The sequence below is a fragment of the Scyliorhinus canicula genome, chromosome 14 (assembly GCF_902713615.1).
Source record: "Scyliorhinus canicula chromosome 14, sScyCan1.1, whole genome shotgun sequence".
Taxonomy (NCBI): Eukaryota; Metazoa; Chordata; class Chondrichthyes; order Carcharhiniformes; family Scyliorhinidae; genus Scyliorhinus; species Scyliorhinus canicula.
Window position 1 is genome coordinate 6,543,569 of NC_052159.1, and position 18,342 is coordinate 6,561,910.

The following is an 18,342-nucleotide window of genomic DNA, read 5'->3' on the forward strand; positions in this document are numbered from 1 at the left end:
GGACCAAGATGGGGAGAAATTTCCTCACTCCGAGGGTTGTGAATCTTTGGAATTCTGTACCAGAATTCTCCATCGTTGAATATATTTCAGGCTGTGGAACAGATAAATTTGGTCTTTCGGGAATCACGGGATGTGGGGAGCAGGCGGGAAAATGGAGTGGAAGTCGGAGATCAGCCTCGATTGTAGTGAAGATGATTATCAGAGAAGGAAGAGTATTTAGGGTTACGGGGAATAGAACGAGGTGAATGCCTCCTCTGGAGAGCTGGTGCAGAGGCGATGGGCCGAATGGCCTTCTGTGCTGTAACAGAACTGTGAATATTGCAGCAGGCTCGGTGGCCGCTTGGCTCGTACACCTGCTCCTATCTCTCGTTTCCTTGTGAACCAATCACTGGGAAAGTGGGAAAAAGAAGTCTGGCAAAGCAGGTAAAATTTCCAACTGTGTATTCCCTCTTTTCCTGTAGTTTCACTGAAGTGGACGAACAAAAGATCCAGCATTGCTTCCGCTACACGGCAACTGTCCTGACGAGCACCATGTCCGTTCAGAAGGAGCGGAAACTGAAGACGGAATGTCAGGTGACTTATCTCATATGCTCACGGACTCCATCGCTTTCTTCATGTTTGACCCCATCTCCCATGAAACAGCACATCCGACCCAACCCTGCCCAGGTACCAGGGCGCGTCAGCCACCTGCAGCGCAGTGGGATGGTCACCCAGCCACGACGGTGTGGGTCTGAGTCTCAATCCAGAGACCTCAGGATAAAATCCAGGCTTAAGTCACACAGCAGTTCTGATGGAGTGCTGCACTCTCAGAGGGTCAGTACTGAGGGAGTGCTGCACTGTCAGAGGGTCAGTACTGAGGGAGTGCTGCACTGTCAGAGGGTCAGTACTGAGGGAGCGCTGCACTGTCAGAGGGTCAGTACTGAGGGAGTGCCGCACTGTCAGAGGGTCAGTACTGAGGGAGTGCCGCACTGTCAGAGGGTCAGTACTGAGGGAGTGCTGCACTGTCAGAGGGTCAGTACTGAGGGAGTGCTGCACTGTCAGAGGGTCAGTACTGAGGGAGTGCTGCACTGTCAGAGGGTCAGTACTGAGGGAGCACTGCACTGTCAGAGGGTCAGTACTGAGGGAGTGCCGCACTGTCAGAGGGTCAGTACTGAGGGAGCGCTGCACTGTCAGAGGGTCAGTACTGAGGGAGTACTGCACTGTCAGAGGGTCAGTACTGAGGGAGCGCTGCACTGTCAGAGGGCCGGTACTGAGGGAGTGCTGCACTGTCAGAGGGTCAGTACTGAGGGAGTGCTGCACTGTCAGAGGGTCAGTACTGAGGGACTGCTGCACTGTCAGAGGGTCAGTACTGAGGGAGTGCCGCACTGTCAGAGGGTCAGCACTGAGGGAGCGCTGCACTGTCAGAGGGTCAGTACTGAGGGAGTGCAGCACTGTCAGAGGGTCAGTACTGAGGGAGTGCTGCACTGTCAGAGGGTCAGTACTGAGGGAGTGCTGCACTGTCAGAGGGTCAGTACTGAGGGAGTGCTGCACTGTCAGAGGGTCAGTACTGAGGAAGTGCTGCACTGTCAGAGGGTCAGTACTGAGGGAGAGCCGCACTGTCATAGGGTCAGTAGTGATGGAGTGCCGCACTGTCAGAGGGTCAGTACTGAGGGAGTGCCACACTGTCAGAGGGTCAGTACTGAGGGAGTGCAGCACTGTCAGAGGGTCAGTACTGTGGCAGCGCCGCACTGTCAGAGGGTCAGTACTGAGGGAGTGCTGCACTGTCAGAGGGTCAGTACTGAGGGACTGCTGCACTGTCAGAGGGTCAGTACTGAGGGAGTGCCGCACTGTCAGAGGGTCAGTACTGAGGGAGTGCTGCACTGTCAGAGGGTCAGTACTGAGGGAGTGCCGCACTGTCAGAGGGTCGGTACTGAGGGAGTGCTGCACTGTCAGAGGGTCAGTACTGAGGGAGTGCCGCACTGTCAGAGGGTCAGTACTGAGGGAGTGCTGCACTGTCAGAGGGTCAGTACTGAGGGAGTGCCACACTGTCAGAGGGTCAGTACTGAGGGAGAGCCGCACTGTCAGAGGGTCAGTAGTGATGGAGTGCCGCACTGTCAGAGGGTCAGTACTGAGGGAGTGCCGCACTGTCAGAGGGTCAGTACTGAGGGAGTGCCGCACTGTCAGAGGGTCAGTACTGAGGGAGTGCCGCACTGTCAGAGGGTCAGTACTGAGGGAGTGCTGCACTGGTGAAGATGTTGTCTTTCTGAGATGCCGAGACTAAATCAATGATACAAAATGATCCCTGCCCCTTTGTCGGACAGCCGGGGAGGGTTTCCTGGGGCCCTGGGCCAATAGGCAATTTTCAGTCACCAACACTGAGAAAGAGGATGTTCAGTCACTATCACAGTTCTGTTGTTGGAGCTTGCTGTGCACAAATTTGCTGCCATGTTTCCTGTATTACAACATGGGAATGTCGGTGCAGGAGCAGGCCATTCAGCCCCCTGAGCCTGCCCCACAGTTTAATTAGATCGTGGTTGATCGACCAAAACACCATCTTCCTGTACAATCCCAGTATCCCTTCTTGCCATTGGTATCGAGAAATCTATTGATCTCTGCTTTGAACAGATTCATTATCTGAGGCCCCTACCTCAGAGATTACCAAAGCTTTACCACCCACCCCCACCCCCACCCCCGGCACCAAACCCGCCGTGAGGGGTGTGGGGACAATTCCTCCCATCGGGCTGCGGCCTGGAGGAGATTTGAGGGATAGGACAGGGAAAAGGGAGGGATGGAGGGATTTGGGCAGCACGGTAGCACGGTGGTTAGCACAATTGCTTCACAGCTCCAGGGTCCCAGGTTCGATTCCCGGCTTGGGTCACTGTCTGTGCGGAGTCTGCACGTCCTCCCCGTGTCTGCGTGGGTTTCCTCCGGGTGCTCCGGTTTCCTCCCACAGTCCAAAGATGTGCCGGTTAGGTGGATTGGGCATGCTAAATTGCCCTTAGTGTCCAAAATTGCCCTTAGTGTTGGGTGGGGTTACTGGGTTATGGGGATAGGGTGGGGTTGTGGGCTTGGGTAAGGTGCTCTTTCAAAGAGCTGGTGCAGACCCGTTGGGCCGAATGGCCACCTTCTGCACTGTAAATTCTGTGAATTCAATGAAAACGAGGATGAGAATGTTGAAATCCAGGTGTTGACGAGCTGAACGGCAGGGGATGATTCAGAAGCAGTCTCGCAGCTGCTGAAGGTCCCACACAAATCCCTGACATTAATTATGCCTGGGAGCGGGGGCAGGGGCCTGTCAGAGGCAGTTTGATTATTGCGGCTGTCTGGAGCAGTCTCCTGCGGGCCAGGAGGACTATCCATCTGTCTTGGGGGAAACTCGAAACCTTTCACAAAAAGGCAGGCTTCCTCCAGGTGAGCTACTTCAAGGCCCCAAACTCTGGAAGGACCCATGTGCAAACCCAGCAACTTTAAAAACGCTTCCTCTGACTATGGGTTGAGATCCGTGTCCAGACTCTGTGCCAGACTCTGTGCCAGACTCTGTGCCAGTGTGACTCCCCAGCCTGTTCAGCCCTGGGAAAGAATTCTGGAAAGAACCCCTCAGTGGGGAAAGGCCCCATTCTGTCTCCGCCATTAACTTGCCTGCCAGCGGATGTGTTTCTATCCAGTTGGATTTTTACAACATTCGATGATAGTTCCACGGTCACCATCACTGAGATTATATCCCAGGTTGATTAATTTAATTTAAATTTCACCAGCTCCCGTGGTGGGATTTGAACCAGTCTCCCAGAGCATGAGCCTGGGCCTCGGGATTACAGGTCCGTTGACATCTCCGTCACTGTCTCTCCACAATCCTTCAGTTCCTACTTACCTGCTTTCTTCCCCAGATCCCACCTACCCACCCTCTCGCCTCACCCCTCAGTCCCATACCTCCAAACCTCTCACTCTGTAAATATATCGAATTCTCTCCATTCCATTTAAACTCGGTGCCTCAGCTGTCCCATTCCACTCTCAACTCCCTTCACTTAATGTGCCTTCTCGAGCTACACTCCCCCGCGGTATTGGTTCAGCACACTGGGCTAAATTGCTGGCTTTGAAAGCAGACCAAGGCAGGCCGGCAGCACGGTTCGATTCCCGTGCCAGCCTCCCAAAACAGGCGCCGGAATGTGGCGACTAGGGGCTTTTCACAGTAAATTCATTGAAGCCCACTCGTGACAATAAGCGATTTTCATTTCGCCTTTCTCCTGGATCCTGGATGCTCCCTCCTGCGTAACGCGCTCCTTCGCAGTTGAGGGCACCCCAGATAGCACCGGGAGGAAGCTTGCTTTTTTGTGAAAGGTTTCGAGTTTCCCCAAGATAGTCCTCACGGCCCGCGGGAGACAGCACCAGGCAGCCGCAACAATCAAATTGCCTCTGACAGGCCCTACCTGCGCTCCCAGGCATAATTAACATCAGGGATTTGTGTGGGATCTTCAGCAGCTGCTGGAGTGCCTCGGCAACGCCTGGATTTGAAAATTCTCACCTGTGTTTTCAAATCCCCCCCCCCCCATGGTCTATTCTTCCACCCTGCCCTATCTCTGCAACCTCCTCCAGCGCCTACAACCCTCCGAGACCTCTGCGCTCCTCCAGTCCTGGTCTCTTGAGCAGGATTTTAATCATTCCTCCGTGGGCAGCCATGTGTACAGCTGTCTGGGCAGCTTTTGGAATCGCCTGATAAACCTCTCAGGATTTCCGCATCCCACTTTCAACCTCATTTGACCAAGATTTTGGTCATCTATCCTGTTATCTCCTGGTCAAAACATGTTTGGCCCTCCTGTAAAGCACCTTGGGGCTTTTGATGTGTTAATAATGTTAATAGTCAGAGAAAAATGTAAGTTTTGTCATAATGAATAATAAGCTAAGCTCCCATAAGAGACCATAAGACATAGGAGCAGAATTAGGCCACTCGGCCCATCCAGTCTGCTCCGCCATTCAATCATGGCTGATATTTTTCTCATCCCCATTCTCCTGCCTTCTCCCCATAACCCCTGATCGCCTTATCAATCAAGAACCTATCTATCTCTGTCTTAAAGACACTCAGTGATTTGGCCTCCACAGCCTTCTGCGGCAAAGAGTTCCACAGTTTCACCACCCTCTGGCTGAAGAAATTCCTCCTCATCTGTTTTAAAGGATCGTCCCTTTAGTCTGAGATTGTGTCCTCTGCTTCTAGTTTTTCCTACAAGTGGAAACATCCTCTCCATGTCCACTCTATCCAGACCTCGCAGTATCCTGTGAGTTTCAATAAAATCTCCCCTCATCCTTCTCAACTCCAACGAATACAGACCCAGAGTCCTCAACCGTTCCTCATACAACAAGCTCTTCATTCCAGGGATCATTCTTGTGAACCTCCTCTGGACCCTTTCCAAGGCCAGCACATCCTTCCTTAGATACGGGGCCCGAAACTGTTCACAATACTCCAAATGGGGTCTGACCAGAGCCTTATACAGCCTCAGAAGTACATCCCTGCTCTTGTATTCTAGCCCTCTCGACATGAATGCTAACATTGCATTTGCCTTCTTAACTGCCAACTGAACATGCACGTTAACTTTAAGGGACACATGAACAAGGACTCCGAAGTCCCTTTGTGCTTCTGATTTCCGAAGCATTTCCCCATTTAGAAAATAGTCTATGCCTAAATTCCTCCTTCCAAAGTGCATAGCATCACACTTTTCCACATTGTATTTCATTTGCCACTTCATTGCCCACTCTCCTAGCCTGTCCAAATCCTTCTGCAGTCCCCCTGCTTCCTCAGTACTACCTGTCCCTCTACAGATCTCCCAGTAAAGAGCTATGGTCAAAGGTAGCTTGCACCAGAGGAAGTGCAGGAGGAGCCTATTTCACCCCTCTGTTCTATTAGAAATACATGTGTGTAAATATGTACATGTGTGCAAATGTGTACATGTGAGTGTGAGTTTGAGTGGATATGTAAATGCGTGAGTGTGAAATGCGTGAGTGTCCATGTGTGTAAATGTGCACGTATGTAAACATGTGAGTTGAGCGTGTGCATCTGTGTGTAAATGTGTGAGTTTGACTGTGTATGTAAATGGTGTAAATGTGTGTGATTGAGTGTGTGTAAATAGTGTAAATGTGTGAGTTTGACTATGTGTGTAAATGGTGTAAATGTGTGAGATTACATCTGTGTGTAAATGTGCGAGTGAGTTTGAGAGTGTGTGAATGTGTCAGTGTGAGTTTGAGAATGTGAGTTTGAGCGTGTGTATGTAAATTGTGTAAATGTGTGAGATTGAGTGTGTGTGTGTAAATGTACGAGTGAGTTTGGGTGTGTGTGAATGTGTAAGTGTGAGATTGAGAATGTGAGTTTGAGTGTGTGTGCATGAATGTGTGTTTGAGTGTTTATATGTAAATGTGAGTGTGGGTTTGAGTGTGTGAGTTTGAGTGTGTGTGAGGTTGTGTTTATGTGAATGTGAGTTTGAGTGTGTGTGTAAACGTGAGTTTGAGTGTGTGTATGAAAATGTGAGTGAGTTTGAGTGTGTGAGTTTCTGTGTGTGTGAGTTTGAGTGTTTATGCAAATTTGAGTGTAAGTTTGAGTGTGTGTGTGTAAATGTGATTTTGAGTGTGTGTGTAAATGTGAGTGTGAGTTTAAGTGTGTGTGTAAATGTGGGTCTGAGTGTGTGTGTGAGTGTGAATTTGAGTATGTGTATGAATGTGAGTTTGAGTGTGAGTTTAAGTGTGTGTAAATGTGAGATTGAGTGTGAGTCTGAGTTTGAGTGTGTAGTATGTGTGTGAGAGTTTGTGTGTGTGTGAGTGTGTGCGTGGGTGTGAGTTTGAGTGTGAGATTGAGTGTGTGTGAGTGTCTTTGTGTGAATTTGAGTGTGTGTGTGTGAGTTTGAGTGTGTGTGAGTGTGAGTTTGAGTGTGTGTGAGTTTGAATGTGAGTAAATGTGGGTTTGAGTGTGTGTGTGAGTGTGAGTTTGAGTATGAGTGTGTAGTATGTGTGTGAGAGTTTGTGTGTGTGTGAGTGTGTGCGTGGGTGTGAGTTTGAGTGTGAGTTTGAGCGTGAGTGAGTTTGAGTGTTTGTGAGTGTCTTTGTGTGAATTTGAGTGTGTGTGTGAGTTTGAGTGTGTGTGAGTGTGAGTTTGAGTGTGTGTGAGTTTGAATGTGAGTTTGAATGTGTGTGTGAGTTTGTGTGTGTGAGTGTGAGTTTGAGTGTGTGTGAGTTTGAATGTGAGTTTGAATGTGTGTGTGAGTTTGAGTGTGTGTGTAAATGTGGGTTTGAGTGTGTGTGTGAGTGTGAGTTTGAGTATGAGTTTGAGTGTGTGTGTAAATGTGTGTTTGAGTGTGTGTGGCCCTGATTTTTGCTACCGAGATGGTCGGTCAAGTCGGACCCTCCTCCTTCAAAAAGTCCACAGATGTCCAGCCAGGAATCGAACCTGGGACCCTGGAGCTGTGAAGCATTGATGCTAACCACCATGCTACCGTGAGGCCCCGAATGTGAATGTGTATGTGAGTGTGTTTGTGTGTGTGAGTGTGTGTATGTGAGTGTGTGTGTATGTGAGTGTGTGTGAGTGTGTGATTCATGACTGAAGCCAACACTGGGGATGTGCCCAGTGCCCCTGATCAGAGTGAGCGCTCACAGCACTGGGACCCTCAGAGAGGCAGTGAGAGGAATGACCTTATGAAATAAGCACAGTAAGAAGTCTTACAACACCAGGTTAAAATCCAACAGGTCTGTTTCAAACACGAGCTTTCAGAGCAGTACTCCTTCCTCAGGAGAATGAGTGTGTGTGTGAGCGTGTGTGTGTGTGAGCGTGTGTGTGTGTGTTTGTGTGAGTGTGAGAGTCTGTCTGTGTGTGTGAGTGTGTGTGTGACTGTTTGAGTGGGTTTCCGTGAGAAAGAGCTAGTGTGTGTGTGAGTATGTGTGTGAGTGAGTGTGTGTGTGAGTGAGTGTGTGTGCATGTGTGAGTGAGTGCGTGTGTATGTGTGCGAGTGTGTGTGTTTTGTGTGAGTCTGTGTGTGAGTGTGTGTGTGCGAAAATGTGTGTGTATGTGTATAAGTGTGCGAGTGTGTTTGTGAGTGTGTAATGTGAGTGTGTGTGTATGTGAATGTGTGTGTATGTGAGCATGTAAGTGAGTGTGTATGTGAGCATGTGTGTGTGTGAGCGTGTGTATATGTGAGTGCGAGAGTGTTTGGATGTGAGTGTGTGTGTGTGAGTGTGTGTGTGCACATGTGTGTGCACGAGAGTGTGTTTGTGTGCGTATGGGTGTGTGCGGGAGTGTGTGTGTATGAGTGTGTGTGCGTGTATGAGTGTATGTACGGTGTGAGTGTCTGCATGTGAGTATGTATGTGAGTGTGTGTGAGTGTGTATGTGAGTGTGTGTGTGAGTATGTGTGTGTGTGTGTGAGTGTGTGTGTGAGTATGTACGTGTGTGTATGTGTGTATGTGGGTGTGTGTGTATGTGAGTATGTGTGTGTGAATATGTGTATGTGTATGTGTATTTGTGTGTGTATGTGAATGTGTGTGAGTGTGTATGTGAGTATGTGTGTGTGAGTGTGTATGTATGTGTGTGTGTGAATATGTGTATGTGTGTATGTAAATGTGTGTGTGTGTATGTGTGTATATGTGTGTGAGTGTGTATGTGAGTGTGTATATGTGAGTGTGTGTGATGTGAGTGTGTGTGTATGTGAGTGTGTGTGTAGAACATAGAACAGTACAGCACAGAACAGGCCCTTCGGCCCTCGATGTTGTGCTGAGCAATGATCACCCCACTTAACCCCACGTAACCCGTATACCCGTAACCCAACAATCCCCCCATTAACCTTACACTACGGGCAATTTAGCATGGCCAATCCACCTAACCCGCACATCTTTGGACTGTGGGAGGAAACCGGAGCACCCGGAGGAAACCCACGCACACACGGGGAGGACGTGCAGACTCCACACAGACAGTGACCCAGCCAGGAATCGAACCTGGGACCCTGGAGCTGTGAAGCATTGATGCTAACCACCATGCTACCGTGAGGCCCCGAATGTGAATGTGTATGTGAGTGTGTTTGTGTGTGTGAGTATGTGTGTGAGTGTGTGTATGTGAGTGTATGTGAGTGTGTGTGTATGTGAGTGTGTGTGAGTGTGTGTGTATGTGAGTGTGTTTGTGTGTGTGCTTCATGACTGAAGCCAACACTGGGGATGTGCCCAGTGCCCCTGATCAGAGTGAGCGCTCACAGCACTGGGACCCTCAGAGAGGCAGTGAGAGGAATGACCTTATGAAATAAGCACAGTAAGAAGGCTTACAACACCAGGTTAAAATCCAACAGGTCTGTTTCAAACACGAGCTTTCAGAGCAGTACTCCTTCCTCAGGAGAATGAAGAGGTCATACCTGAGGAAGGAGCAGTGCTCCAAAAGCTTGTGTTTGAAACAAACCTGTTGGACTTTACACTGGTGTTGTCAGACTTCTTACTGTGCTCACCCCAGTCCAACGCTGGCATCTCCACCTTATGGAATAAGATAGAGAGCTGATATGATTCAACTGTGTGTCCTTTAACTCTGGGTCGAGGTCCAAACACCCACCAAACCTGTACTGACGCCAATTGTTTTCTCTCTCTATCTCTCTGCAGGCTCTACTCCAAGTTGCGAGGAATCTCTTCACACATTTGGGTAATTAAGTCTGTTTAACCTGTCATAAGTGAAATGTAAAAAGAGCAAATCCACAACACCCAGTAACCTTGATTGGAGGTGGAATGGGGGTACCTGGTGAAGAGTATACAGCCAGCTAGAGGCGGGAGATGTCAGAGAGGGTCCGAGGCGCTGGTGGGGGTTAGGGGATGGTGGAGGGGGTTCAGTTTTGGGTGAAGGAAACCTCTCCGTGTGGAGTTCGCTTCTGAAACCCACGGGACTTGAGTTGGACCTCCCAACTCGAACTGCACACAGCCCATTTCCCTCCCCCAACACCTTGCCAACTCATGTATTCCTGGAGGCTTTGTCACATGACTACCCCACCCCAGGCCTCCCCCCCCTCCCATTCTTCCACCATTGGTCACCTGACCCAGACATTCCCATGGTATCCCGCAGCCAATTAGGACAGAGCCAAACTCTTCCTGGGTCGTATCCATGGTTACCTCTCAGTCATTTTGCCTCCCCGCCACCATTTTTCACTTTGTTTTCTTCCATTAAATACAAAATGATCACAGGGAATTAACAATTTCCGTTAACTTTCTCCCTGGCTGTCTTTGCGGGCAGCTGTGTCCCGGAAATCAGTTTCAGTTCTTGGAGGCTCTGGAGCAATCCTGGGGAACGTTGGCAACCCATGTTCACCCCCCCCCCCCCCCTGCCCCGCCCCCATGTCGACCACCATGGCCGAGTGATCAGACCCCCCCCCGAGGGTCTATCTGCAGGTGGACTGTTGGATTTGTGGGCTCATTCTGAGGTGGTGAGCCGCCTTCTTGAACCGCTGCAGTCCATGTGGTGTAGGTCCACCCACAGTGCTGTTAGGGAGGGAGTTCCCAGGATTTCGACCCAGCGGCAGTGAAGGAACGGCCGATATTTTTCCAAGTCAGGACCGTGTGAGGCTTGGAGGGGAACCTCCAGGTGGTGGGGTTCCCAGGTATCTGCTGCTCTTGTCCTTCGAGATGGTAGGTATGCCCACTGTGCTGTTAGGGAGGGGGTTCCAGGCGTTTGACCCATCGACGGTGATGGAACGGCAGATATTTTTCCATATCAGGGTGGTGAGTGACTTGGAGGGGAACCTCCAGGTGGTGGGGTTCCCAGGTATCTGCTGCCCTTGTCCTTTAAGATGGTTGTGGGTTTGGAAGATGCTGCCTCAGGAACCTTGGCGGGTTACTGCAATGGACCTTACCGACGGTACACACGGCTGCCACTGTGCGACGTTGGTAGGTATCCAGTAGTATTTAATATTTGACCTTCTTCTCCAGTTACTGATGTCTCGCTGAGCACCTTGCTGGGATACGGCGTCTATCTGGGAGCTCTCTCTTTTATTTTGTGATACATTGGGTTTGTCAGCCTCATTTTGTCTAATTTGTATTATTTTGGTTACCCTGCGCTTGGAGCTGTGAAGAGGCTGAGGAAATTTCATTTATTTGTTCATGTTATGCTAATGCCTTGCCACTCCGATAAAGAGGAACATCATTTCCATCTGATTGTTATTGAATGCTATTTATGTTCTTCCCGCCGCTCCTGGCTCTTTGTCTTTGATACAGCAGATTTTCCGATCTCGGCCTCCTCAGGGTGCCAGTGACACCTTGACGTGGGGTCACCATGAAGGACGGTTCCAGCTTCTTCAGAACCGAGGAGGCTGGGGCGGGGGGGGGGGGGGGGGGGGGGGGGGGGTTTAATTGAGGTGTTTTGAGCAGCCTCGAAAGTGGCGGCAGGGGGTGGGGAGAAACAGTGGTGGGTAATGACAGCGCCTCAGGACTACAGTAGTAATCCCCACGCCCCAAGCAAATGGGTTCAAATCCCACCACGGCATCTGGTGGAATGAATAAATCAGGAATGTAAAGCTAGTCTCAGTGACGGTGACCGTGAAACTATCATCGATTATCGTAAAAAACCCATCTGGTTCACTGATGTCCTTTAGGGAAGGAAATCTGCCGTCCTTACCCGGTCTGGCCTACATGTGACTCCAGACCCCACAGCGATGTGGATCACTCTTGGGTGCCCCGATGAAACGGCCGAGCAAATCACTCAGTTGAAGGTCAACAAATGTTAGCCAAGCCTGCGACACCACATCCCTCGGAGGAATAAGAAAATCGGCATGGTAAATGAGAAAGAATCTCCTTCCATTGCATTGTGATCAGTAACCAGGGGGCAGAGATTTAGAGTAATTGGTTGAATGATTCGAGGGCAGTTGAGTAATTTGCTGACCTGATGGAAAGGGGTTGGAGGCAGGGGAAGAGGTACCTGAGGGGTAACCTCCATGGCTCTGGCCTAGGGGCGAATGTTAGTTTCTTTAAAATCATTTGAGATGTGAGCGTCGCTGGCTAGGTCAGCATGTGTTGCCCATCCACAATTGCCCTTGAGAAGGTGGTGGTGAGCTGCCTTCTTCAATCGTTGCAGTCCGTGTGCTGTAGGTACACCCACAGTGCAGTTAGGGAGGGAGTTCCAGGATGTTGCCCCAGCTACAGTGAAGGAACGGCCGATATATTTCCAAATCAGGGTGGTGTAAGGCTTGGAGAGGAACCTCCAGGGTTTGGGTTCCCATGTGTCTTCTAGATGGTAGCGGTTGTGGGTTTGGAAGGTGCTGCCTAAGGAACCTGGGTGAGTTACTGCAGTGCATCTTGTGGATGGTACACACGGCTGTTACTGTGCGTCGGTGGGTGGAGGGAGTGAATGTTTGTGGAAGGGGGAGCCAATCAAGTGGGGCTGCTTTGTCCTGGATGGTGTTGAGCTTCTTGAGTGTTGTTGGAGCTGCGCTCATCCAGGCAAGTGGAGAGTATTCCATCACACTCCTGACTTGTGCCTTGTAGATGGTGGACATGCTTTGGGGGGTCAGGAGGTGAGTTACTCGCCGCAGGATTCCCAGCCTCTGAACAGCTGTTGTCGCCACAGTATTAATGTGGCTATTCCAGCTTAGTTTCTGGTTAATGTTAACCCAACAGGATGTTGACTGTGGGGGATTCAGCGATGGTAAAGCCATTGAGTATCAAGAGGTTAGATTCTCTCTTGTAGGAGATGGTCATTGCCTGGCACTTGTGTGGTGTGAATGTAACTTGCCACTTGTCAGCCCCAAGCCTGGATACTGTCCAGGTCTTGCTGCATTTGGACATGGACTACCTCATTATCTGAGGAATCGCAAATGGTGCTGAACATTGTGCAGTCATCCGCAAACACCCCTACATCTGACCTTATGTTGGATGAAGTGGCTGAAGATGGTTGGGCACGACCCTGAGGAACCACAACCATCTTCCTTTGTGCCAGTATGACTCCAACCAGCGGAGAGTTTCCCCCCCTGATTCCCATTGACTCCAGTTTAGCTGGGGCTCCTTGATGCCATACCCGATCAAATGCTGCCTTGATGTCAAAGGGCAGTCACTCTCACCTCACCTCTGGAGTTCAGCTCTTTTGTCCATGTTTGAACCAGGTTAGGAGCTGAGTGACCCTGGTGGAACCGAGTGTCGGTGAGCAGGTTATTGCTGAGTAAGTGATCAGTAATGGTATTAACCGAGCCATTTGAAATCCCTCACCCACATTCTGTGTCCTTGCCTTGTGCACTTCCTCAACTGACAATGGACAGTACGTGGTAATCAGCTGGAGGTTTCCTTGCTCATGTTTAACCTGAAGCCATGAGACATCATGGGTGGAGTCGACATTGAGGGCTCGCCAGGTAACTCCCTCCCGACTGTATACCACTGTGTCGCCACCTCTGCTGGGTCTGCCCTGCCGGTGAGACAATGGTGATAGGGGTGTCTGGGACATTCTGTAAGGTATGATCCTGTGAGTATGACTATGTCAGGCTGATGTTTGACTAGTCTATGAGACAGCTCTCCCAACTTCGGCACACGCCCCCAGATGTTAGTAAGGAGGATTTTACAGAGTCAACGGGGCTGTTGTCGATTCCAGGGCTGAGGTCAATGTGGGGTGGCCTATGCGGTGTTTTTGTCGAGGTCTGACACAACTGAGTGGTTTGATTACGCCATTTCCGAGGGTGTTTAAGAATCAACTTCATTGCTGGGAATGTGGAGTCACGTGTCGGCCGGACCGGGTAAGGACATATTTCCTGGGGAATATTTATTGGATTCAGTTTTCCACCATTTGCCATGGTGGGATTTGAACCCGGGTCCCCAGAGTATTTGCCTGGATCTCTGGATCACCAGCCCAGTGACAATATCACCACACCACTGCATCCCCACACGATAGCTCTTTATTGATCCACAGAGACACAATGGTCAAGGAGCCTCCTCCTCCACTGTAAATACACTGGGTTGGCTGCTGAAAAAAGGAATTGGTTCCCTGCTCTCAACCCAAGATGGAAAATTTGTTTTTTATATCACTACCCTGTTATCTATCACAAATAATAATGTTAATCTTTATTAGTGCCACAAGTAGGCTGACATTAACACTACAATGAAGTTACTGTGAAAAGCCCCTAGTCGCCACATTCCGGCGCCTGTTCGGGTACACAGAGGGAGAATTCAGAATGTCCAATTCACCTAACAGCACATCTTTCAGGGCTTGTGGGAGGAAACCGGAGCACCCGGAGGAAACCCACACAGACACGGGGAGAACGTGCAGACTCCGCTCAGACAGTGACCAAAGCCGGGAATCGAACCCGGGTCCCTGACGCTGTGAAGAAACAGTGCTAACCACTGTGCTACCGGGCCGCCCTTCGTGTCCTGTTCTGATATAAGACCATAAGACATAAGAGCAGAATTAGGCCATTCGGCCCATCGAGTCTGCTCCACCATTCAATCATGGCTGATATGTTTCCCATGCCCATTCTCCTGCCTTCTCCCCATAACCCCTGATCCCCTTATTAATCAAGAACCTATCTATCTCTGTCTCAAAGACATTCAGTGATTTGGCCTCCACAGCCTTCTGCGGCAAATAGTTCCACAGATTCACCACCCTCTGGCTGAAGAAATTCCTCCTCATCTTTATTTTAAAGAATCGTCCCTTTAGTCTGAGATGGTGCCCTCTGGTTCTAGTTTTCCTACAAGTGGAAACATCCTCTCCACGTCCACTCTATCCAGGCCTCGCAGTATCCTGTAAGTTTCAATATGATTCCCCCCCTTCATCCTTCTAAACTCCAACAAGTACAGACCCAGAATCCTCAACCGCTCCTCATACGACAAGCTCTTCATTCCAGGGATCATTCTTGTGAACCTCCTCTGGACCCTTTCCAAGGCCCCAGCACATCCTTCCTTAGATACGGGGCCCAAAATTGCTCACAATACTCCAAATGCTCCAAATACTTCCCGTACCAGCCTCCCCGGACAGGCGCCGGAATGTGGCGACTAGGGGCTTTTCACAGTAACTTCATTGAAGCCTACTCGTGACAATAAGCGATTTCCAAATGGGGTCTGACCAGAGCCTTATACAGACTACGGGGTCACTCGGGTGGGTTACAGAACGATACCAAATGTCTGTGGGACTATTCTGGAGCTTTGGAAAGTGGCACAATAAATTGGGGGGTGTCTCTCTTTGACAAGTTTGTCCCTCAGTCGCTGACTTTTGGCTTTTTTTCAGATAACGTCTCAGTCCTGCTGCAAGAAATCATCCAGGAAGCACGCAACCTGACCAACGCAGAGAGGTGAGTCTGACAACCACGGGGCTTTGCGATCACAATGCCAAGGTGTCAGTGGGACAGGGTGGGGGCGTACCCCGCTCCCCTCTGGAGCAGGTATTGTGGGTTCTAATCACACTCCCAAGACTTGGGCCCAGAATGTAGGCTGACCCATTCCAGAGGGTATTGAGGAAGTGCTACCTCTTGAGGTGAGATATTAAGCTGAGGCCCGTTTTTCCACTTCTGTACCTCAGGAACTTCTCAGGGATTATCAGGAGACCAGCCGGGTGTTTACCAGCTGGCAGCTCAGGTGGAATTGAAAGATCCCACAGTGCTATTTTGAGGAAAAGCAGGAGATATTGGTGCCCTGGGCAGTAATTATCCCCCAACCAATAGATCGTACGATCCTTATCTATTTACTGTTTGTGGAATCTTGCAGTGTGAACATTGGCTGCTACATTTCCCATTTTACAACAGTGACACTTCAAAAGTACCTCATTGGCTGTAAAGGGCATTGCTGTGTTCTGATCGTGTGCAAGGGGCTCGATCCTCTGCCACCCAGAGTTGGCAGCATCCTATCCTCAGCCTGTGAGCTAGACCCGGAGTTTCCCGCTGACAGAGAGCCTCTCTGTCGTGGCGACAATAGCGGAATCGTCTGAAAATCACAAATCCCACCCGCCGCACACGGCAAGCCTCATCTTCGTGGGGCTCATTTCACACGTGCACCTTTTACGTGAGGCAGCTTGCAATTTAAATCAGCACGTGCTTCCGCACTGGTTAGATTTTGGGATGCTGGGAGCGTGGAACTCGGCTGGTGCAAAGCGGACCTGGTCAGAGCAGATCCCAACTTGGTGTCTGATGCACCCATCAATCGGACACGAGGCGAGAGGTAGTTCCAAACGACAGGCTTTATTTAATATACTAGATATGTGCCCGGCAGTAGACGTACAGAGAAAGGCCGACTGCCAGCCGGTACGGGTTCTTATACCCCGCCTCGTAGGCGGAGCTACCTACCTCTCAGCCAATCGGCGGGGAGGCACATGACTAGCCTCAGCCAATTGGCAGAGAGGCACATGACTTGCCTGGGCCAATGGGCAGCGAGTCTTCTGCACCAATGGCAGCTTGGTTCTAGGGTACCGTAATCTCCCTAGTCATACTACCACAGTGTCTTTCCTTGGATTCGTTAGCGAGGTCGGTTAAGCCCATGGAATTTACTTGAAAATGATATTTAGTGCTCCAGAAGTGGCACAAAGTAAATGCCAACCTGTCCTCTCAAGGGAGGGGGAGGGTGGAGACCCTGGTCTCACAGAGTGGGGGAGGGGAGCGGTGGGGACCCTGGTCTCACAGAGTGGGGGAGGGGAGCGGTGGGCCCCCTGGTCTCACAGAGGGGAGGGGGGGGGGGACCCCTGGTCTCACAGGGCAATCGGTTTGCCCCCATCTGACTTATGCACTCAGGTGCCAGGAACAGTTTTGTGCTGGAGGAGGAGAGATAATGCGTCGAGCAAAGGAAGGTGGAAGATGGACATGTCACCCTCACCCCCCCACACACACACACACACCACCTGCCCCCTGCACCCGTACGGAGGAGAAGAGGCAGAACCAGCGGGCACTGCCCTGAGGGCCGCGTGCGCCGACCTGGGACATCCTACCTCAGTATGACGAGAACCAGTGTCGAAGGTTGATTGAGGCTTGGCTGTGACATGTTGACAGATCAATGGACCAGCATCAACTGGAGCCACAATCCATCAAATCCCACCTCCCCCCACCCCCGCGCACACCACCCACCATGCCCTGCCAGTGACTGTGAAGCTGACGGTCACTCTCAACGTCAGCCCCTCCAGATATTTCCAGGAATCATCAGGAACTCTGTCTGACACACCATGATTTGAAAATTTGAGGATGGAGATTGGAATCGTTGACGACTGTGGCGAGGATAGTCTTGTTACGAACTTCAGAAGGACATCGGCCTATTGGCGGATTGGGCAGACAAGCGGCAGATGAAGTCCAGTGCAGACACGTGTGAGGTGATTCATTTTGGCAGGAAGAATATGGAGAGACAGAAATGAACTAAAGGGAAAGTCTATAGGAGGTGCAAGAACAGAGGGACCTTGGCGTATGTGTACATATGTCATTGGATGTGGCAGGGCAGGTTGAGAGAGCAGTTAATAAAGTGTTTAGTGTCTTAGGTTTTACGAGTTGGGACATTGAGTACAAGAGTAAGGAGGTCACGTTGCATTTATATCAAATACTAGTCATACCCCATCTATAGACTGTGTCCAGTTGTGGGCCTAATACTAGAAGGATGTGAAGGTATTGGAGAGAGTACAGAGGAGATTCACAATAATGATCCCGGGGATAAACCTGTAGCTATGAGGATAGATTGGAGAGGTCGAGATTGCTTCCCTCGGAGAAACGAAGGCTGAGAGGAGACTTGATAGAGATATTCAAGATATTGAGGGGTACGGAGGGGGTAAATAGGGAGAAACTGGTCCTACTCCAGGGAGCACAGATTCAAAGATGGGCCACAGGAGAAGAATTGATGTCAGGGAAAGGTTTTCCCGCCCAGAGGATGTTTAGAGTCTGGGATGAGCTTCCGAAGAGGGTGGTGGAGGCAGGTTCGATCGTGGTCTTCACCACGATTGTTATTGTTATCTGAAAAGAGAGAATGTGCAAGGTTACCGGGGTAAGGCGGAGGAATAGGACTAGGTAGAGCGTTCTTTCAGCGAGCCAATGCAGATCGATGGGCTAAATGGCCTCCTCCTGCTCACTCAATGCACCGGTGGCTTGTGACCATGATGAGGTCTTCCTTCATTTAAAAAAAAAATTCTATTCAAGGAATTTTCAGAGAAACGAACAAAAGCAGAACAGCCAACAACATTACAAACAGCCCACACCCACTACCCCCCCCACCCTTTCCTCAACTCCCACCTCCCCATTTTAACCCCCTTACTCCCCCATTCCCCCCTCCCTCCGTCTGCTGACCCATCAAACCTACTTAAAGAAATCAATAAATGGCCTCCACCTCCTGGTGAACCCATCCGCAGACCCCCTCAGGACAAACTGGACCTTCTCCAGCCTCAGCGATTCCGCCAGGTCTCTACCCACACCCCTGCTTTCGGCAGCTCCCGAGTCTCTCC

The 18,342-nt window shown here is 50.4% G+C and overlaps 1 protein-coding gene across 5 annotated transcripts in view; it reads left to right on the forward strand.

The window, feature by feature from the left end:
* LOC119977213 (cGMP-dependent 3',5'-cyclic phosphodiesterase) overlaps nucleotides 1-18,342 on the forward strand; it is a 440,646-nt gene that overhangs the window by 336,451 nt on the left and 85,853 nt on the right. For all 5 annotated transcript variants that reach the window (XM_038817928.1, XM_038817926.1, XM_038817924.1 and 2 more), the window contains 3 exons: nucleotides 462-573; nucleotides 9,585-9,624; nucleotides 15,169-15,232. In XM_038817928.1, coding sequence (XP_038673856.1) covers nucleotides 462-573; nucleotides 9,585-9,624; nucleotides 15,169-15,232 — 216 coding nt within the window. The remainder of the gene's footprint in view (nucleotides 1-461; nucleotides 574-9,584; nucleotides 9,625-15,168; nucleotides 15,233-18,342) is intronic.